The 23,251-nt window shown below is 38.4% G+C and overlaps 1 protein-coding gene across 1 annotated transcript in view; it reads right to left on the reverse strand.

Annotated features, from left to right (window-relative positions):
* The window catches only part of ELAPOR1 (endosome-lysosome associated apoptosis and autophagy regulator 1), a 78,575-nt gene extending 59,715 nt beyond the window's left edge, over positions 1-18,860 (reverse strand). Inside the window, exons 1-7 of the mRNA XM_053704735.1 lie at positions 18,680-18,860; positions 8,477-8,624; positions 7,307-7,387; positions 7,109-7,214; positions 5,928-6,077; positions 1,654-1,742; positions 1,295-1,472 (exon numbers count right to left, since the gene is read on the reverse strand). Of these exons, the coding sequence (XP_053560710.1) occupies positions 1,295-1,472; positions 1,654-1,742; positions 5,928-6,077; positions 7,109-7,214; positions 7,307-7,387; positions 8,477-8,624; positions 18,680-18,834 (907 nt within the window). The 5' untranslated portion in view covers positions 18,835-18,860. The remainder of the gene's footprint in view (positions 1-1,294; positions 1,473-1,653; positions 1,743-5,927; positions 6,078-7,108; positions 7,215-7,306; positions 7,388-8,476; positions 8,625-18,679) is intronic.
* Between the last annotated feature and the right edge of the window lie 4,391 nt (positions 18,861-23,251).

Genomic DNA, 23,251 nt, shown 5'->3' on the forward strand with positions numbered 1-23,251 from the left:
AACTTTCCAATTTACTTCTATTAACAAAATGTGCACAGTCTTGTTATATTTAAACTTTTTGAGTCACCAGCTCCTACTGAGCATGTGCAAGAATAAGTGTGTATGCATTTGTGAATGGCTGATGGCTGTCACATGGTACGTGTATGCATTTGTGATTGGCTGATGGCTGTCACATGGTACAGGGGGAGTGGAAACATACATAACTTTTAAAATTGTCAGGAAAAAAAATCTACTACTCATTTGAAGTTCAGACTAAGTGCTATTGCATTGTCTTGTTATCTTGCATTTGCTGATTATGCAAATCTACTGTGTTGACTGGTCCTTTAATAGTCTCTTTCGCAATGTGGTTTTTAAATATTAGACAAAGGCAAAATCTTAATAAAAGAATATCTATTAGGAACAAAAAGAGTCAAAGTGCATTTAAAGGGACAGTCTACACCTGAGTCATCTTAAAGTCTTACCTTAAATTAAGATGCACCCTTTCTATATCATGCAGCAGCAACAGTAAAAAAGTTACTTTAAAATGAATATTGTTTCTGGCCAGTTTGAAATGGCTGCCAAGCTCAGCCCACTAATGACATCACGATCTGGGCTGCATCTAGGCACTCTGCTGATTAGCATTGACCGTCTGTTGAATCCAACTATTGAGCCTTTTGTGATTGGATGCCATATGCAGCTCATATCATGATGTCATCAGTGGACTGAGCTTGGCAGCCATTTCAAATTGGCCTGAAACACTATTCATTTTTCTGTTCCTGCTGCATGATATAGAAACGGTGCATCTTAATTTAAGGTAAGACTTTAAGATGACTAAGGTGCAGACTGTCCCTTTATATGCACTTTGATTCTTTTTGTTCATAATAGATATTCTTTTATTAAGATTTTGCCTTTGTCTAATATTTAAAAACCACGTTACGAAAGAGACTATTAATAACAGTTTTGTGTTTTTAGATATTTTTGCCAAAATGTGTTTTAGGATTTGAATCTATTTGTAAGGTATTTGCTTAATATTTCCCATATAATTAACCTAAGTGATGCCACCAGAGATGGTTTAGTGTGGGTGGCATAAAGGGTGAGTTTTGGGCATTATTCTGGGTCTAGTACAGACAAGAGTGTTTTATTAACCCTTGCACCCACTGAACTAAGTCACAAGCTGGCCTAGAGTGGCTGGACTGTGACAATCTGGTTAAAGTAGAAAAAGTTGGTTAACCCTTTGTGTGAGTAATTGTTGTTAACCCTCTACATTACAAACCCCTGTGGCCTTGTTGTTCTGTAGGTGTGAAGTAAAACTTACATGTTCCATTGGAGAAGGTCTCAGGCGGACACGGCTCACATGAACTGGAATTTGTCTGATAAAAGCCTGGGTTACACGGTGGACATGGAGTCTTCACACCAGAGGCTGGTAGTTGTACAGCATCCTTTGCATTGTTAGTGCAGATTTTAGGTTCAATCCATTTGTACATCAGCTGTGTCTATTAGGAAAGAGAGCAAATACTAAAGTTATTATCCTGTGGCTTCCCTCTGAAGGTATCTTAGCCAATCTGACAGATTCTATGTCATAAAACTCCCTCTGCTTCTCACAGTGTCACCTTGTAGTGACATGGAATATCTTTATAACCCATAAACCCATATTTGTCCGTTATCAGTGCTTACCTCCCCATTGTTATCACATCGAGTGTGTGTGTAGAAATAATCCTTCTCTGTGCAAGGTGGACGAGCAGTGCAGTTGGCAGACCCAGTATCTGGGAACAGAAAAAAAAAAAGTGTCCAGCTCTGAATGCCAACTTCAGACACAGAAACTGTTTTACCTTACATATAACACTGTGCCCTGTAACTACCATAGATTTACCACATTTGATATTACAGTGTTGAGGTGCTAGATAAAGTAGATAGTATTTCAGTAATCAGAAAAATCATCCCTAAGTACTTAAGCTATGTATGTTTTCAACTTTGCTTTATAGTCATTTCTATCATTCAGATTAAAGAGTAACATTGAAAATGTAAAAAAAATGTGAAGTAACAGCTGTTAAATTTAAACTGAGACAGAAACTACTATGGTAGTATCAGTTGTATACTTCCTGCTAATGCTTTCTGGTTGATAAGTACTTCCTGCCAATGCTCATGTTTAAACTGCTCTTTCATATTAAAGGGACACTCAGGTTAAATTAAATTTTCATGATTCAGATAAAGCATGTAATTTTAAACAACTTTCCAATTTACTTCCATTAAAAAAAAATGTGCACAGTCTTTTATATTTACACTTTTTGAGTCACCAGATCCTACTGAGCATGTGCAAGAATTCACAGACTATACGTATATGCATTTGTGATTGGCTGATTGCTATCACATGGTACAAGGGGAGTGGAAATATACATAACTTTGAAATTTGTTATAAAAAAATCTACTACTTATTTGAAGTTCAGACTAAGTGCTATTGCATTGTCTTGTTATCTTGCATTTGTTGATTATGCAAATCTAATGTGTTGACTGGTCCTTTAATGATATATATACACAGTTCCTTTAAAGGACAAATTTAGTGGAAAAAATGACATGCTTTTGTTTGTTAGAGCATGTGACTTTAGCAATTCTATATCAACCCAGCAATTGTTATATGTTGAGAAACAGTTTATCTAAATTGAATAAGACACCATATTATGGTATTGGAAAAGCCATAATCCATTAATAGGGTAGATTTATCATGCAGTGTATGCTGCTGTTTCCGCGTGAGCCTTCAGGCTCGACGGATACATAAGTTAAGAAGATTCTCCTTAACTCATCCACCACCTCTGAGGTATATGATCGGGATGATTGACACCCCCTGCTAGCGGCCGATTGGCCGCAAATGTGCAGGGAGCGGCATTGCACAAGCATTTCACCAGAAATGCTTATGCAATGATAAATGTCGACAAAGGATCATATCCGCCCGAGATTTGATAAATCGACCCCCAAGTCTTATAGATTTTAGTTTCTCTCATCTATTTCAGTTCATCAGATATCCCATGTGATGTGCTTCACCCAGAGATAAAAAAATGTTTCCACAAGCTTTTCAAATGTTTATAATAAAAAACAAGAATAGGTTAATTCATAGATGCTACACTCAGACTCTTAGCTGATATAACCTCAAAAAATCACCTAAGATATGTACTGGAGTGTGGGGGGTGGGATAGCGCTAAAAAAAGCTCAGAGTCAATAAACTCAGAATAATGGTTAAATTACCGATTGTGTATATGAATTTATGGATTTGACTTAGTTTTGACTTAGTTTTCGTGTAGGTGTGCAACACTATGCCAACTAATTTGGGAAGGGGTCTATTTCAGATATTTGATAGGGTTTCAAAGATTGACAATGAATCCTGGATGGTATACTTGACAGGTTCAAATTAACCCTAATGTGGGTGTTTAGGTAAAATCCTACAAAATAATTCAAAATAACCCTAGTGAAATAATCAGATAGTTGATTTCATGCTAGTAGTTTATACTAATAGATAGTGTGATGATGGTGTTAATAAGGGTTTGGCTTTCCAAAAGATATGTGTATGAATATAAAATAAAATACAGGGCACTATGACCCAGAAGTAATTTTACTCAGACGTAGTTTTAGTCAATCTCCAGAAAAAAGTTCCTCCCAAACAACGGCTTGGCAATAAAAGCTTATTTAATACTGTACATACGTATACATTTAATACATAAAATAGGTCTAAAACCAGGAGGTAATGTGAAAAAAATCTACAATTTAAAAAACAGTTATCCTATGAATGATGCCGGCATCCAAACAATTAAAAATCTAACCGGTGAGACTTACCTAATATACAGGTTAGGACAGGTACATTGAGCTATATCCGGAAATAGGAATAGTCTCTGCATGTATAATTCCTGTCCCATGATCCGGTATTACTAAATCACTAACCAGTCTGAAAAATAACCAAGAGAAAATAAGTGGAACATCACTCGACACCGGAATACTCTATTGCTGTATCACGGACCACAGCTGACACCTTAACCCGGAACTTCTTTCAGAGAGTAGGACACACTCCTGAACTATCTTTTGGAAACACGACGGATCAGTCTGTTTGCCAACTTGCTAACAACATTCCGGGAGCGGACATTCTAACAAGGTTACTTTTCAAAAAGACTTCACACTGTGGTATTTATCACCTGTAAACATCTTTCAGATACATTACGGTATCCGTTTCAACATTTGGGACAGACATTACATGTATGGGATCAGAATACCCATTATATGATATGCGAGAATCTGTTCGTCAGGTTTTAAATTCAATACATTAATCCAATATATCTAACAGACATTTAGTTACACTGTGTATGTTTAGTGAAAAAGATACAATATACACTTACAATTTTAATTAAGATTTTTAATTGTTTGGATGCCGGCATCATTCATAGGATAACTGTTTTTAAATTTTTGTTTTTTTTACATTACCTCCTGGTTTTAGACCTATTTTATGTATTAAATGTATTCGTATGTACAGTATTAAATAAGCTTTTATTGCCAAGCCGTTGTTTGGGAGGAACTTTTTTCTGGAGATTGACTAAAACTACGTCTGAGTAAAATTACTTCTGGGTCATAATGCCCTGTATTTTATTTTATATTCATACACATATCTTTTGGAAAGCCAAACCCTTATTAACACCATCATCACACTATCTATTAGTATAAACTACTAGCATGAAATCAACTATCTGATTATTTCACTAGGGTTATTTTGAATTATTTTGTAGGATTTTACCTAAACACCCACATTAGGGTTAATTTGAACCTGTCAAGTATACCATTCAGGATTTATTGTCAATCTTTGAAACCCTATCAAATATCTGAAATAGACCCCTTCCCAAATTAGGTGGCATAGTGTTGCACACCTACACCAAAACTAAGTCAAAACTAAGTCAAATCCATAAATTCATATACATAATCGGTAATTTAACCATTATTCTGAGTTTATTGACTCTGAGCTTTTTTTAGCGCTATCCCACCACCCCACACTCCAGTACTTTTCAAATGTTTATGCCTTGTATGGGGATATCCCAGTCCATTAGAAACACTTTTCCAAAAGCCTTTGGGGCTGATTTATGAAAGTGCGAGTGGACATGATACGATTTAGCGTATCATGTCTGCCGCACATTGATAAATGCTGACAGCATACGCTGTCGGCATTTATCACTGCACAAGCAGTTCTGGTGAACTGCTTGTACAATGCCGCCCCCTGTAGATTCGCGGCCTATCGGCCGCTAGCAAGAGATGTCAATCAGCCTGATCATATAGGATAGTGCGGATTGATGTCCGCAGCCTCAGAGTAGGCGGACAAGTTATGAAGCAGACCGCTACTTCATAACTGCTGTTTCTGGTGAGCCTGAAGGCTCGCGCGGAAACAGGGGCATCAAGCTCCATTCGGAGCTTGAGAATTCAGCCCCTTTGTCTAGATTTATGGAATTTTAAAATTTTAGCAGCTATTACTCAAATAAATTTTTGCCCAGGTGTGTGCACACTCAGTAGCTTTATGGCTACACAAATGCACTTGAAAAGTGGGCAATAAGTAGGTTGTTACGGGATTCTCTATAGAATAGAGTGGCTTTAAAATTAAAATCTATGCAAAAAGTAATACAAGTCTGTATCAACTGCAATAAAACTCTCTGTCTTGAAAATAGACTGACTACTGAATCTCAGATCATCAAGTCCTACAATCTTAAATAAACTTTGTTCTGAACTCACAGAAATTCCTGCTCACCATCCTCTGTATGTCAAGCCTAAAAATATCCTTGGAGGTACTCAAGTTGCTGGAGTTCATTTCAGGTTCACAATGAACACAGGAAGTGGCCCCTCAGTTGCAACAGGGCCAAATTACCAAAGTACAGTTTAGGTTTACACTGGAAACAGGAAGTTGCCCATCAATTACAACAGGACCAAGTTACCTGAGTATGTTTCAGATTCACACGGGGTACAGGACATGGCCCCTCGATTAGAAAATTGGTTTTTAGGACATAATTTGCAATATGAGCTCCCGCTTTCTGAAGTATAAGTGCCTGGCTTACATTGGAAGCATTCTGAGGTGTATGCAGCACCTGCAAAAAAGTAACCCCAAACAAGGACACATTATTTGAAACGTACAGTATAATGTATTCAAAGACAGTATCCCAAAATAAATCTAAAAGGCAGATCATAAAACATAGTCCACAACAGAATAAATAAACACAATCCAAATATCCCAATGCTTCATTGTAATCACATGTAAGAACACATTATCCACAGAAAAATTTGCCAGCTGAGGGGCATTACGAAGTAGTCGGGTGGGGACTGTGTAATACTATTCAATATTATAACATTTTCTGTCATTTAAAAATGATAATAAAAGGGGCATTAAACACTTTGAGATTGTGATATAAAATGATAATTATATATATATATCTGCAATATACTTTCATTATTTATTTTGTCCACTTTTCCTGCAATTTCATTCTAAAATTGTGAGGTTTTCAGTTCCTGTTAGAAATGAAATGCAGAAGCCATTGGCTGCACACTCTAGTTACCTATTTATAACTGTCCCTAATTGGCCACAGCAGAAAAGGTAACCTAAGTTACAACATGGCAGCTCCCAGTGTTTTATAGACACTAAAACTTTACACTTTTTTTGTCAATATTTAAACAGCTAATGAAACTTTAAAAACTACATCTACATGTTATTCTCAGACTAATCATTTCTTTAAATTCATCATTCTATCTAACACATTTATTTAGTGTTTAATGTCCCTTTAAGATATTCAAAGCACAAATTAACTGCATCATTTAACAAAAATGTATTAAATGATAATTTGACCAACAAACATTAAAAACATTTAATATTAACTAAAGTTAGCTTAATATTGACTTCAATTTTTAGCCTTGTGGTAAATAAAATCAGACAGGTGGTGCACCCACTAAAAAGGCCCTGGGGAGAACAATATTTACTATATATCAAGCATGTTGTCATCTTTCCTAAGTAATATTATAGGTTTAAAACTAAAAATGATAAATCCCCTTGTAAAATTTTGATTTAGGTGTATTCCCCAAAAGTTATACCTTATCTCACACATGCTCATACAATATACATATATACCTGTGATTTGTATGTTCCTCAACAATACAGGTTTAGGGGTGATACCTCCCACGTAGAATGCTGTTGTTCTCCAGTACAGAACATTATTACCTTTTGTCAACTTCACCTACAGAGATATAACATCTCCACATCATAAATACAGAGAACAGCAGCAACAAACCACTTGTCATACAGACATTATGTAGTAATATGACTCACGTCATGGAAGGTCCAGCCTTTCTCAGTGGTTCTCAACCACCTGGAATCCTCTTCTCTTGGTTGACATTGGTCATTCTGAACCTGAATAGGCAAGCCATGTTAGATTGCTTAGTTTACTGTATAGTGCTAAGAGACCAATCAGATTTGCTATCAGTAGCAGTGGATCAGCCAACACTCTTGACTCACTTAAAAGCCGAGTGGTTCAAGCAATGTGAAAATTTGTTAATAGTAGTCTGAGGGCCTTTATGACTTTCCTGTTAAGTCTCAAGTGCCTCTAGATAGGTTCATAATAAAATGAATCATGTTAGCTACTAGACACCAACATTTCAGAGTAATTTTAGAGTCATACGTTTTTCCTACTATGCATACATTTTAAAAGATTGCAGGAGAAATTTCACAATAGATTTCCTGATTAGAATATACGTCAGTAGAATTAATCACCTTAGTTTTGGTTAGATAAATTATAGAAATACTCATTTAAATTACATGATATTAAAAAATGGTTAGTTTGCTTTACTGTGAGCTATCTTGAATACCATTAAATAAAAATGTGTGTGTGGATCCTGACTTTGATTTCATGAAGACATTTTAATGTTGGTGAAATTAATTGTTACAAACTGACTACTACTATTATGGATGCACTATCATTATAGAAAACCTTATGGACCTATGGTCTATAGTAATCAAATAATATTATTATAACTACTTTACTCCTGTTGATAATACATTGGAATATTCCTTCAGTGGTTTAAGACTTTAATCCACCTTGATTTTTTTTAATTAAATATACAGATTCTTATCACTGATTTTCTCTTTTTTTCACATTACAAATCCCTATACCTTCAAATAATCTTCGTTGTTATTTACTCTCTCTCGCCAACTACTGGTAGGAATTATCTGACATACAGTACATGCCCTTAACCATTTCCACACGTGATTCCTACTGTGTATCTGACTTAAACAGCATCCGCAACCTTTGATTTAACACGGGTTAAAACTACAGGATTATCAGTCTTTACTAATGTAAGTGCAACCCTGCAGTAGATCACTTTCTGAGAACCAATTAGAACGGGAACTGCAGTAACTAATCTGCTGTCAGTCTGTAAATTAATGCTTTAGGTTAAATATGTGAAGTTGTCAGTTGCATTTGGTGTTGTCATGAATACTTACAAAAAACTCAAACCCCATGTTACTATCTGGGTATAGGTACTCAAAGCTGACAGATCCCTCCTGCTTCAGGTTGATGGAATACATGAGAGTCGCTGTGCATTCATCTGTGTTAGAAGAAATGTATTCACCACGAGGTTTCCAATATGACCTTTAAAAGAGATATTTGGAAAATAAGCTATGCAAGTAAATAGAGCTGATCAAAAGAGCATGGAAAGATTTTAAATCAAATAGGGAACAATATTGCAGGGGAACATATAGAAGGATATTTATAAACAACGGTAGAAACACAAATGACCTAACAACCCACAGACATATGGTATCCGAATTATTTCCAGCATCATTTCATAAAAGTTAAATATGTCTGTAGGACATAAAACCCAAACCAACTTTCCAATTTACTTCTATTATCTAATTTGATTAATTCTCTCAGTATAGTTTTTTTTTTTTTAAAGAACAGCAATGCACTACTGGGAGATAGCTAAAAACCAATGACAAGGGGGGCGGAGCCAACTACAGAACAGACAAGACGCATAGTTGCTGAGCTCCTGAAAGATTAGGTGTTTTGGGGGATTAAGTGCAATTTAACACAATACCTCTGATTTATATACACATATGAGTGGAGCAGCTACTGTTTAGAGCAACCTAACGGGATTTTATATGGATCTAAGCAGGTTGTAACGAACACGTGGAGGTAGTGATTACTGGCCTCACAGAAGCAGTCTAATATACGTAGCACACGTTACTACACCACCAAGTATGGAGGATTTCTATCTACAGGTACAGGCACTTGTTGATAACCTTGGAGAGAAGATGCAATGGGACTTTGATGATCTCGTAATTGCCTGCAGAGCTGAGCCCACAGAGGAAATCCCCTCAACTGCTGTAATGGCCGCTAGCATAGACCTCACAACGGTCACAGATAAAATGGTAGCTCCTAGGCTGGAGTTTGCCGAAGAGAACGGAGGTCCTCCCACGACACTGCAAATTAATCTACTTCCTATAGATGTACTGCACCGGGAGAGAGCTTGTCCAACAGTGTGGCCTATGCACATAATGGAACCCGATATGCTCACCCTACTTGTGTCAGTTTCAGCTCCCACAGTCGCACACATGGCTTCTACAGCTGCCTTGGGTTCTTCCAGGATGTGCAGACGGACAGATCCATTCGCTGCTATACAAGGGATCACTCCGCTCACTCAGATCAGCAAATTGGTACCAGGAGAAGGCCAACAGAAACCTTCAGCAGTGTCAACCCTGGCATCACTCACGTCGCAGCCTAGATCCAACCCTCAGGGGGACATCAGTCTATGGACATCTTTGGGGGGGACTGGTCTCACCACTCGGGCAGCTCTGTATCAGCCAACAATTGGGTCTTAAAATAAATAAAGCTGGAGTAGGCTAAAGACTAATGAGTAAGTAGAACAAGGTTGTGTTTAGCGCTCCTTTCATTACTTTTTTCTCGGCTATGACTCTGAAGCTCTGTGAACTCCCATATACATAAACAGATTATGATACAAACTGGACTCTATTTAAGTCTTGATTACTCCCCAATAGAAGGAAGTGCTCTCTCTGCTATCATGTAACATTTCTTTTTTAAGGTTCACAGACCTACGGCTAGATTTGGAGTTTTGTCGGTAACGACCCGAAAAACTAACGCTGGCTTTTTTCTGGCCGCACCATAAAAGTAACTCTGGTATTGAGAGTCCAAAAAATGGCTGCGTTAGGCTCCAAAAAAGGAGCGTAGAGCATTTTTAACGCAGCTTCAACTCTCGATACCAGAGTTGCTTACGCAAGCGGCCAGCCTCAAAAACGTGCTCGTGCACGATTCCCCCATAGGAAACAATGGAGCTGTTTGAGGTGAAAAAAAAACAAACACCTGCAAAAAAGCCGCGTTCAGCTCTTAACGCAGCCCCATTGTTTGCTATGGGGAAACACTTCCTACGTCTGCACCTAACACCCTAACATGTACCCCGAGTCTAAACACCCCTAACCTTACACTTATTAACCCCTAATCTGCCGCCCCCGCTATCGCTGACCCCTGCATATTATTTTTAACCCCTAATCTGCCGCTCCGTAAACCTCCGCTACTTACATTATCCCTATGAACCCCTAATCTGCTGCCCCTAACACCGCCGACCCCTATATTATATTTATTAACCCCTAACCTGCCCCCCACAACGTCGCAGCCAGCTACCTACAATAATTAACCCCTAATCTGCCGAGCGGACCTGAGCGCTACTATAATAAAGTTATTAACCCCTAATCCGCCTCACTAACCCTATAATAAATAGTATTAACCCCTAATCTGCCCTCCCTAACATCGCCGACACCTAACTTCAAACATTAACCCCTAATCTGCCAACCGGAGCTCACCGCTATTCTAATAAATGTATTAACCCCTAAAGCTAAGTCTAACCCTAACACTAAAACACCCTAAATTAAATATAATTTTATTCTAACGAAATAAATTAACTCTTATTAAATAAATTATTCCTATTTAAAGCTAAATACTTACCTGTAAAATAAACCCTAATATAGCTACAATATAAATTATAATTACATTGTAGCTATTTTAGGATTAATATTTATTTTACAGGCAACTTTGTAATTATTTTAACCAGGTACAATAGCTATTAAATAGTTAAGAACTATTTAATAGTTACCTAGTTAAAATAATTAGAAAATTACCTGTAAAATAAATCCTAACCTAAGTTACAATTAAACCTAACACTATACTATCATTAAATTAATTAAATAAAATACCTACAATTACCTACAATTAAACATAACACTACACTATCAATACATTAATTAAATACAATACCTACAAAAAAATACATTTAAATAAACTAACTAAAGTACAAAAAATAAAAAAGAACTAAGTTACAAAAAATAAAAAAATATTTACAAACATAAGAAAAATATTACAACAATTTTAAACTAATTACACCTACTCTAAGCCCCCTAATAAAATAACAAAGACCCCCAAAATAACAAAATGCCCTACCCTATTCTAAATTACTAAAGTTAAAAGCTCTTTTACCTTACCAGCCCTGAACAGGGCCCTTTGCGGGGCATGCCCCAAAAAGTTCAGCTCTTTTTCCTGTAAAAAAAAACATACAATACCCCCCCCAACATTACAACCCACCACCCACATACCCCTAATCTAACCCAAACCCCCCTTAAATAAACCTAACACTAAGCCCCTGAAGATCTTCCTACCTTGTCTTCACCTCACCGGGTATCACACCGATCCGTCCTGGCTCCGATATCTTCATCCAACCCAAGAGGGGGCTAGACATCCATCATCCGACGGCTGAAGAAGTCCAGAAGAGGCTCCAAAGTCTTCATCCTATCCGGGAAGAAGAGTAGATCCGGACCGGCAACCATCCTCTTCCAAGCGGCATCTTCTATCTTCATCCGATGAGGACCGGCTCCATCCTGAAGACCTCCGACGCGGACCCATCTTCATCCGGCGACGTCCAACTGAAGAATGACGGTTCCTTTAAGGGACGTCATCCAAGATGGCGTCCCTCAAATTCCGATTGGCTGATAGGATTCTATCAGCCAATCGGAATTAAGGTAGGAATATTCTGATTGGCTGATGGAATCAGCCAATCAGAATCAAGATCAATCCGATTGGCTGATCCAATCAGCCAATCAGATTGAGCTCGCATTCTATTGGCTGATCGGAACAGCCAATAGAATGCGAGCTCAATCTGATTGGCTGATTGGATCAGCCAATCGGATTGAACTTGTTTCTGATTGGCTGATTCCATCAGCCAATCAGAATATTCCTACCTTAATTCCGATTGGCTGATAGAATCCTATCAGCCAATCGGAATTTGAGGGACGCCATCTTGGATGACGTCCCTTAAAGGAACCGTCATTCTTCAGTTGGACATCGCCGGATGAAAATGGGTCCGCGTCGGAGGTCTTCAGGATGGAGCCGGTCCTCATCGGATGAAGATAGAAGATGCCGCTTGGAAGAAGATGGTTGCCGGTCCAGATCTACTCTTCTTCCCGGATAGGATGAAGACTTTGGAGCCTCTTCTGGACTTCTTCAGCCGTCGGATGATGGATGTCTAGCCCCCTCTTGGGTTGGATGAAGATATCGGAGCCAGGACGGATCGGTGTGATACCCGGTGAGGTGAAGACAAGGTAGGAAGATCTTCAGGGGCTTAGTGTTAGGTTTATTTAAGGGGGGTTTGGGTTAGATTAGGGGTATGTGGGTGGTGGGTTGTAATGTTGGGGGGGGTATTGTATGTTTTTTTTTACAGGAAAAAGAGCTGAACTTTTTGGGGCATGCCCCGCAAAGGGCCCTGTTCAGGGCTGGTAAGGTAAAAGAGCTTTGAACTTTAGTAATTTAGAATAGGGTAGGGCATTTTGTTATTTTGGGGGTCTTTGTTATTTTATTAGGGGGCTTAGAGTAGGTGTAATTAGTTTAAAATTGTTGTAATATTTTTCTTATGTTTGTAAATATTTTTTTATTTTTTGTAACTTAGTTCTTTTTTATTTTTTGTACTTTAGTTAGTTTATTTCATTGTAGTTATTTGTAGATATTGTATTTAATTAATGTATTGATAGTGTAGTGTTATGTTTAATTGTAGGTAATTGTAGGTATTTTATTTAATTAATTTAATGATAGTATAGTGTTAGGTTTAATTGTAACTTAGGTTAGGATTTATTTTACAGGTAATTTTGTAATTATTTTAACTAGGTAACTATTAAATAGTTCTTAACTATTTAATAGCTATTGTACCTGGTTAAAATAATTACAAAGTTGCCTGTAAAATAAATATTAATCCTAAAATAGCTACAATGTAATTATAATTTATATTGTAGCTATATTAGGGTTTATTTTACAGGTAAGTATTTAGCTTTAAATAGGAATAATTTATTTAATAAGAGTTAATTTATTTCGTTAGAATAAAATTATATTTAACTTAGGGGGGTGTTAGTGTTAGGGTTAGACTTAGCTTTAGGGGTTAATACATTTATTAGAATAGCGGTGAGCTCCGGTCGGCAGATTAGGGGTTAATGTTTGAAGTTAGGTGTCGGCGATGTTAGGGAGGGCAGATTAGGGGTTAATACTATTTATTATAGGGTTAGTGAGGCGTATTAGGGGTTAATAACTTTATTATAGTAGCGCTCAGGTCCGCTCGGCAGATTAGGGGTTAATAAGTGTAGGCAGGTGGAAGCGACGTTGTGGGGGGCAGGTTAGGGGTTAATAAATATAATACAGGGGTCGGCGGTGTTAGGGGCAGCAGATTAGGGGTACATAAGGATAACTTAAGTAGCGGCGCTTTGCGGTCGGCAGATTAGGGGTTAATTATTGTAGGTAGTTGGCGGCGACGTTGTGGGGGGCAGATTAGGGGTGAATAAATATAATACAGGGGTCGGCGGTGTTAGGGGGAGCAGATTAGGGGTACATAAGGATAACGTAGGTGGCGGTCGGCGGATTAGGGGTTAAAATAAATTTATTCGAGTGTCGGTGATGTGGGGGGACCTCGGTTTAGGGGTACATAGGTAGTTTATGGGTGTTAGTGTACTTTAGAGTACAGTAGTTAAGAGCTTTAGAAACCGGCGTTAGCCCAGAAAGCTCTTAACTACTGACTTTTTTCCTGCGGCTGGAGTTTTGTCGTTAGAGCTCTAACGCTCACTTCAGAAACGACTCTAAATACCAGAGTTAGAAAGATCCCATTGAAAAGATAGGATACGCAATTGACGTAAGGGGATCTGCGGTATGGAAAAGTCGCGGCTGAAAAGTGAGCGTTAGACCCTATTTTGAGTGACTCTAAATACCGGCGGTAGCCTAAAACCAGCGTTAGGAGCCTCTAACGCTGGTTTTCACGGCTACCGCCAAACTCCAAATCTAGGTCCTAGTTTCTAGCAACAACTGTTTTATGTGACGCTTGCTATGCTTGTGTTTTAGAGGTTTCCCTCACATTTTCTGTTTTATATATTCCACTGTTAATGGTTGTTTTACGAACCTAGCCAGTATTGAAGGGCTGTTTCACACATAGAATAATATTTTAGGAGGTTTATACTAGTCCCGCTGACATAACCCCAAACACAGGAGAACTTATAATCACATCACTCAATTTTGGAGTCATTTTGAAGCTGAGGGTGTACATTAGATTGTCTTTTCCTATTTATACCTAACAATAAAGGGGACCTGTAGCTTAGCTGGCTGAGCTATGGGTTCCAACATATCCCCTATTTACCACAATACACTTCCCATAGTAAAACATTTGGGGTCCAAGAGAACTGTCAGCGGCCGGGACAGAGTGGATAAGTTTCTGGTAAAAAATATAGCATGACTTATACATACCTAGTCACATAGGAGACACGTTAGCTTATAATACAAAGATTTGAGAACTAGGGTCTTTATATATGGCCTGTTCTATGTGCATTTTCAGATATCCCTTTATAGAGGCTTAATGTTCTATTCTTGCCATGTTCGCCTATCTATACTTTACTAACATATAGCTTAATAATATATAGCTACTAGAGAAGCATCAAAGCTTATAACATATGCATCTGGGCGTACTGATAACTATATTTGAGATTTACTGTGGCCTAATATATGATCAGGTGAATGAGGGATTGCTATAACTGATCGCTACTTACCTAAATTCCCATAAAGCTTATAATGCTTTAGTAATGTATGCACTGGTCAGAGTGGTATACTGAGACTCATACTGCAATTTCTCATAATAGTATTACTTCCTAGAGCTACCTAGGTTCCTTTGCACTACAGGGTGCTACCAGGGATAGGCACAGACCAAGGCTATGGCGGACATTTTCCAAAGTACAGACGTTATTGAAGGACACCAAGGTACATTTCAAATTAAAAACATGAAAAAACACTCTTTACAGAGGGGGTAGTGGATACGTGGTGGAATAGCCATCCAGCAGAAGTGGTAGAGACAGTGAAGAAGTTTAAACATGCATGGGATAGGCCTAAGGTTATGCTAGATATAAGATAAGGCGAGGAACTAATACAATTATTCAGAAAATTGGGCAGACTAGATAGACCGAATGGTTCCTATCTGCCGACAAATTGTATGTTTCTATAAGTCAGGAAAGCAACACTTTGCTGTCAAATGGGCTGCACGTTGGACGCCCCTGGTCTAGTTCCACAAGTACAAATTAGTTATCTAATCAAGCAAGTTTAAAATAACATTTATATAAAGACTGCTGGGGGTATTACCTTTTATTTTTTGGGGGTTATATTGAGAGTCTGCAACTCCTGACCAAACCCACCCACCTTGATGTTAATTGCATGATCATCATGGTTGGTTATGTAAGATTTGTCAGAGTAGGCAGCGGTCTTCTACACACAGACACCAGCATCACGCTGCCGCACAGATCAAGGAATTGGGATAAGTCACGACTCACGGTTAGTTGACTGCAGGCAGCTTCCTTCTTCCCTCATTTTCCCGCTACTAAGCGGACGCCTCTTGGGTCAAGGAGGAGTGAGGACTAGCATTCATCTGTCCTACTCCTCCCTCCCCTCCACAAAACGGGTGGCGGACACTGCAGGGACCAGTCACGGACACCAGTGTCCGTATACGGACACCTTGCCTATCCCTGGGTGCTACAAATATATGTAGAGGGGCCCCAGCAGCTAATTCTCTCTTTATCACACTAAGCGAAACAATAGAAGGATCCTTACTAATCCTTTTTCACCGGTACACCAAACCTATATTGAATAATTACTAATAAAACAGATCATCTGGAATTCCCACTTAAATCCCAGAGTATGATGGCTCCCATACTAATTTGTGTATAAAGTAACTGTCACATCATGGGATTGTCTCTTTACCATGTCTGTATTTGTGAGGTCTAGTCAACTATTGTTTTTTATGGTACTTCGGATTTGTATATGATGACATTATTATAATGCCTGATCACTGCAGAATATTAGATAGCGGTGTACTCTCAGTACTATATGTTTTATTCCTAGCCATCTATAGACACACTCTTACAAGATCATATCCCATACATGTGCCTGAAGATTATTGGCACTTATTAGAAGGGTTCTGTTTGTTAGACGGGTCTCTTCAGATGTGACGTTTGTTCTGAATGTTATTGTGTTACCTTTATCTCCTCCTGTAACTTACTATGTCTGATATTTAAAGCTGGAATGCTTCATTCAAAGTTTATTTAGGAATGGTGGTTGGGTCCCTCCTTAAAGATAGAATATCTGCTTTAATTTTAATCTTACCCACTTCTATCAACTCTGCACCCTAACGGTAAGACTCTACAACTTATTCACCCCACAAGCTCAATAAATCACTCAAATACCACTTAGCTTATTTCTTAAAACAATTTAGGGCACTAATTTAAACCCTTAAAATCTCCTGACACTTCTGTATTCCTTACAGCTCCCTTAATAGGGTCCGCCCCCCCATCTCTCCCCTCTTTACTGAGCGGCTCTTGCCCGCTGACTTTCCCCCCCCCTACACACCTTGGTCCAAGAGTGGCCGACACAAAAGCCAACTCCCCACATCTTACCATCATTAGACTAAAGTGCACCTTTTATATCAATGTGGGGAACATTAGTCACATGAGATAACAAAAAGGAAGCTCCATTCTAGTTTGTCCGAACCTTCTTTCACACCATATTAAGACATAAAATGTGTCCTAGCCAATACCTGTTCATTTCATTGTTGTACTTGATTTGATGCAATTGTTATTTACGGACAAAATCTGCGTGTTTTATATACTCACAACTTCAATAAAAAACTGTTTCTCAAAAAAACTTTTCAACAGAGTATACAAAGAGAACAAAACAAACCATAGAAGAAAAATATATTGGAATTTTTTTTTAAATCGTATTCTCTATCTGAATCATGAGGGGAAAAAAATTGGATTTCATGTTCCTTTAATGTCCACTTTTAGGAAACTGCACTAATGAGAAGTTCTCATACAAAGATAGCTTCACTAATGTCTAGTTCCAACTCAAAGGAGGCTGTGCGTATATAAGGATAGCACCACATAGGTGGCTACGTAACAGTAACACCCCAGATGTGGCTGCATGGAAGGCTCAAAAGTATTATCAAAGTTTTACACAATATAAAATGATATTTTTAAGTAAAAAAAAATGAAACCCCTATCTCAAAAGTCCAATCTGCCTCAAATTAATTACTCCTGTGTTAGCTGCAGGTTTTAAGCTAAACAAAATGAGAAAGGTATCTAAATGTATAAAAATGTGTTAAAAGATTACAAAAAAACAATATTCCAATACCGACCATAAATCAAATACCAAATATATATGTCTGTTTTTATGCTTTTAATAAATTGTATGCTGCTTTCCGGGAGATGTATATATTTTGAGCGCTTACACTGGAGCTAGTTTAAGCTCTGAGACACGACTACTGTTGAGGATCTTTCTGAAAATAAAGACTGTCTCACTTTGCATCGAAGGACTGTTGATATTTGGGGGTAGATTTAACAAGCAGCGAATGCTGCTTTCTACGCCCAGCGTTTCATGTCCGCCTGAAACGGAAGTTAAGAAGCAACGTTTGTGAGACCGCTGCTCCTTAACTTCTCCGCCACCTACTGCAATCATTCCGATTCAATTGGGATGATTGACACCCCCTGCTAGCGGCTGATTGGCCGCCGTGAGCAGGGGGCGGCATTGCACAAGCATTTCACTAGAAATGCTTGTGCAATGTTAAATGCCGACAGCATATGCTGTCTGCATTTAGCGATGTTGGGCGAACATGATTTGCTACATCGACTCATGTCTGCCCGGCACTTGGTAAATCGACCCCATAGTATTTGATTTATGGTCGGTATTGGAATATTATTGTTTGTAATCTTTTAACACATTTTTATTTTCACTTTAGCATGGTATTGTGTTGTTTTATATTTTTTTATATGTCTTCCCATTGTGACACATTTTTATTTATATTACTTTTGCTTATTTTTTTTTAAAATTCCCTCATATCATTAACTTTTCCTTGGATACGGACACCCCCTGCTAGCGGCTGATTGGATGCGGATGTGCAGGGGGCTGCATTTCTAGTGAAATGCTTGTGCAATGTTAAATGCCGAAAGCGTATGCTGTCGGCATTTAGTGATGTCGGGCGGACATGATTCGCTACAGCGAATCATATCTGCCCGACATTTGATAAATCGATAAATCGGCCCCTACATGCGTATGGATAAGCATTAATGGATATAGCTCACATGCTGCAGTTGCTGGTGGCTCCTTTATTCTCATCATACAGGTTACTGGAGATGGATAAAAAGCCATGAGGAAGTTTTGACCACTCATCAAATCGCACAGCAGTCCCCAGAGAGTATGTTCCCTGCCCACATGCAGTGCACTTCTGAATCTTCATATCCAGATACTGCCCAGCACTGCAAGAGAAAGCTGAAACCAACAAGAACATTATTACTTGTAAACTGCACACATGTAAAGTGTTTCACTATCGCTCACTCCAAATTAAAAGCCTCTCACATTATCACCTATAGTTAAATCACAACACATTATACTTTTATCTGTGTCTCATATCTCAGATATTTTATGGTTTCATTATCAATGCGTAAGTGCATTTTATTGTTGTACTACTGCTTGGATATATCTATGTGTTTAACTCATAGTTAAAGGGATAGGAAAGTCAAAATCAAATTTGCATGAGTCAGATAGATCATGTAATTTTAATACACTTTGGGGCTATCTATCAAGCTCCGAACAGAGTTTGAAGGCCCGTGTTTCTGGCGAGTCTTCAGACCGCTGCTTCATAACCCGCTCCACAAGACCGCTGCTCCATAACCCTGTCCGCCTGCTCTGATGAGGCGGACAGGAATCGCCCCAATTCAACCCGATCGAGTACAATCGGGTTGATTGACAACCCCCTGCTGGCGGCCGACAACTAAAATGAAAAGTCTCTCTAAAATGACATGCTCCATATGAAAGGTTTTGACTCTTTAATTACATAGATATTCTCCTATATTTTAATTTGTTTTCAAAATTTTATCAGGAGCATATACCCCAATTCTCCCCAGCATACAATTCACAAAACGTTTACAAGTACAATAACAAGAACATAGGAAAATCAAGTGGTCAGTGAAACCCATCTCTTTACTGTCATTAAAGGGACACTAAACCCACATTTTTTCTTTAATTATTCAGATAGAGAATGCAATTTTAAGCAACTTTTTAATTTGTTCCTTTTATCCATTTTTCTTCTTTCTCTTGCTATCTTTAATTAAAAATCAGGCATGTAAAGCTTAGGAGCCGGCCTAAGCTTTACATTCCTAAAATAATAGTAGTAAATTAGAAAGTTGCTTAAAATTGCATTCTCTGGGCCCGATTCATCAAGCTCCGAATGGAGCTTGATGTAGATGTTTCCGCGTGAGTCTTCAGGCTCGCCGGGAACAGGAGTTAAGAAGCAGCAGTCTTAAGACCGCTGCTCCTTAACTTGTCCGCCTGCTCTGAGGCTGTGGACATCAATCCGCCCGATCACATACGATCGGGTTGATTGACCCCTGGGTTGATTGAATCTGCAGGGGTCGGCATTGCACAAGCAGTTCACCAGAACTGCTTGTGCAATGATAAATGCCAACAGTGTATGCTGTCAGCATTTATCGATGTGCGGCGGACATGATCGCTACAGCGGATCATGTCTGTCCGCACCATGATAAATCTACCCCTCTATCTGAATCATTGAAGAAAAAATGTGTGCTTAGTATTTTATTATTATTATTCTTTATTTATAAATCGCCAACAGATTCCGCAGTGCTGTCCATGGGTACAAAGATAAAAGTACACTAAAAATTTTTTTAAAAGACAACAGAGAAAGTTTAATAAACAAATACAGGGGGAATTGAGGGCCCTGTTCCCGTGGGAATTTGCAATCTAGATGGGTAGGAGGGTGAGAAACAGGAGGTGGGGACTGCAAAGGTGGGAATGATGTTAGTGTGGAGTTAGATGAGGGCAGCTATCAGGCAAGTGGAATTCACTTGTTACTGATTTGGATATAAGCTTCCCTGAACAAAAATGTCTTTAGGGAGCGTTTAAAGGAGGAAAGGTTAGGGGAAAGTCTGACAACTTATGGAAGTGCGTTCCAGATGGTTGGTGCCGCATGAGAGAAGTCCTGTAGTCTAGCATTGGAGGAGGTGATGGTAGAAGATGAAAGGAACAGGAGCATTGTTGGATCTTAGTATCCCTTTAAAGTGACACAGTGCTCATACAAAAGAAAAAATTGCACTTAAATGTTTTATCAGCTAATGAGAATCAACAGGAAGTATCTGACATTGACAAGTTTGCAACCAATACAGCTGTATTAGCTACAATTTAAACACATTTTCGTACAGGTTTCCTTTTTTTAGACAATACATATTTTGACATGTTTAACATGCATTGCACTATCAGACACTGCCTCATATGAAACAGTCAATTTGGCCCATACTTACAGCATTCTGTCCCCTTGATGGGATCTGGGAGTCCTGTGCAGAGTCCTGGGGTGTGTGGCACTGCAACTCGCCACCTGGCACCTGTGCTGTCACATTCTGTATATTCATAGTGATATTCTGACTGCAGAGGAGAGAGAGGAATAGGTGAGAAGCTATGCAAGATTCCATCTGTGTTTGTTACTAATATCTCTGATAAAATGTATGAGCTTTTCTCCAGTTAAAGGTAAACTAAACTCAATTTTTTTCTTTTATGATTCGGATAGAGCATGCAGTTTTAAGCAACTTTCTAATTTACTCCTATTATTAGACATGTGCGATTCGATTAGGTCCGAATCGAAATTCGGACGAATTTGTCGAATTCGTATCGATTAGAATTTCCGAATTGCGGTAGTGCCGAATCTACAGAATAAATCTGAATCGATTTGAATTGATTCGGTAGATTCGGATGGCCGTGTATTACACTAGTATTGTACAGTATATTAGGTTTTATCACTCTGCTATGGGTTAAACCTAATATACAGTACATAATACTAGTGTAATACACAGCACATCCCACCTAACACTTACCGAAATTCTGAATTTCCGAATCAAACCGAATCCAGCCGAATTTTTTAGAATCCGAATCGAATTCATTCGATTTTTTCCAAATTCTAATCGATCCGAACCGACATTCGAATCGATCCGAACCGAAATTCGAATCGATCCGAAACGAAACGAATTTTTCGAAGCTGCACAAGTCTACCTATTATCAATTTTTCTTCATTCTCTTGGTATCTTTATTTGAAAAAGCAGGAATGAAAGCTTAGGAGCCGGACCATTTTAGGTTCAGCACCTGGGTAGCGCTTTCTGATTGGTGGCTAAATATATCTACCAATCTCAAGTGCTATCCAGGGTTCTGGACCAAAAATGGGCCAGCTCTTAAGCTTTCATTCTTGCTTTTTCAACAAAGATACCAAGAGAATGAAGAAAAATTGATAATAGGAGTAAATTAGAAAGTAGCTTAAAAGAGTATGCTCTATCTGAATCATAAAAGAAAAAAATTGGGTTTAGTGTCATAGATCATAGTATATATGTGCTATATGCTCTGCATACTGAGAAATAGATTTTAGAAACAGATATGTCAATTTTGATAACATAGCATCTAACCTAATAATGGAATCCTTAGAAGATTTTTTACTTTAATAGAATGAATGTTTACAAAAGAAATGGTGTCCAGTGCTTATTAGTATAATTTGTTATAAAGGTTTTATGTTTACTCAATTACCCAAATTCCAATCCATTAGCAGAGCTCATGGGGCCTATTTAACAAAGGTCTGTTAGACCGCTCTCCGTATTCAGCATTGCACCAGCAGCTCTTGTGAGCTGCTGGTGCAATGCTGCCCCCTGCAGATTTGCGGCCAATCGGCCGCCAGCAGGGGGGTGTCAATCAACCCGATCGTACTCGATCGGGTTGAATTGCGGCGATGTCTGTCCACCTGCTCAGATCAGGCGGACAGGTTATGGAGCAGCGGTCCCATCCGGAGCTTGATAAATGGGCCTCCAGGGCTGGACTGGGAATAAAAAGCAGCCCAGACCTATTTTCCGTTGAGCCTGTAGAATGCACACACACACAATTTTTCTCAAAAGAATTACTGGAATACCCCTTCCTTCAATATTTTTTCAGAATTAAATTATATTAGTTTGTAATAACAAATGCCAGGTTATTGTTATATATAGACAGCCTACAACTCAATTTCATCCATGACTCCTTTTCACAGTGTGAAAATGATTTTCCATAGCGTGATCTGGAGAAGACACTTAAAATAGTGTGTCACTGTCTCACAGTATGATTTGATGAGATACTAGAAACCATTCAGAAGAAGGCTACTACATTTTTATTACCTTAAGGGGTAATATAAAATGATAAATCATATGTATAAAAAAAACTCTGCAATATACTTTCATTATTTATTTTATCCCCCTTTTCCTGTAATTCCATTCTGAAATTGTGAGCTTTTCAGTTCCTGTTTAAAATGGAAGTGTAGAACACTGTTATATTCCACACAGCCATTGGCTGCACACTCTAGTGACCTATTTATAACTGTTCCTAATTGGCCACAGCAGAGAAGGTAACCTAAGTTACAACATGGCAGCTCCCATTGTTTTATAGGCACTAAAACTTTACACTTATTTTGTCAACATTTAAACAACTAATGAAATTTTAAAAAATAAATCTACATGTTATTTTCAGGCTAATCTTAATTTGAAAGCATCATTCTATCTAGCATTGATGTAGTGTTTAATGTTCCTTTAATATGTATAGCTGAGAGGAGAAAAGAGAGGTGATACAGCAGCAGCACC

The sequence above is a fragment of the Bombina bombina genome, chromosome 3 (assembly GCF_027579735.1).
Source record: "Bombina bombina isolate aBomBom1 chromosome 3, aBomBom1.pri, whole genome shotgun sequence".
Taxonomy (NCBI): Eukaryota; Metazoa; Chordata; class Amphibia; order Anura; family Bombinatoridae; genus Bombina; species Bombina bombina.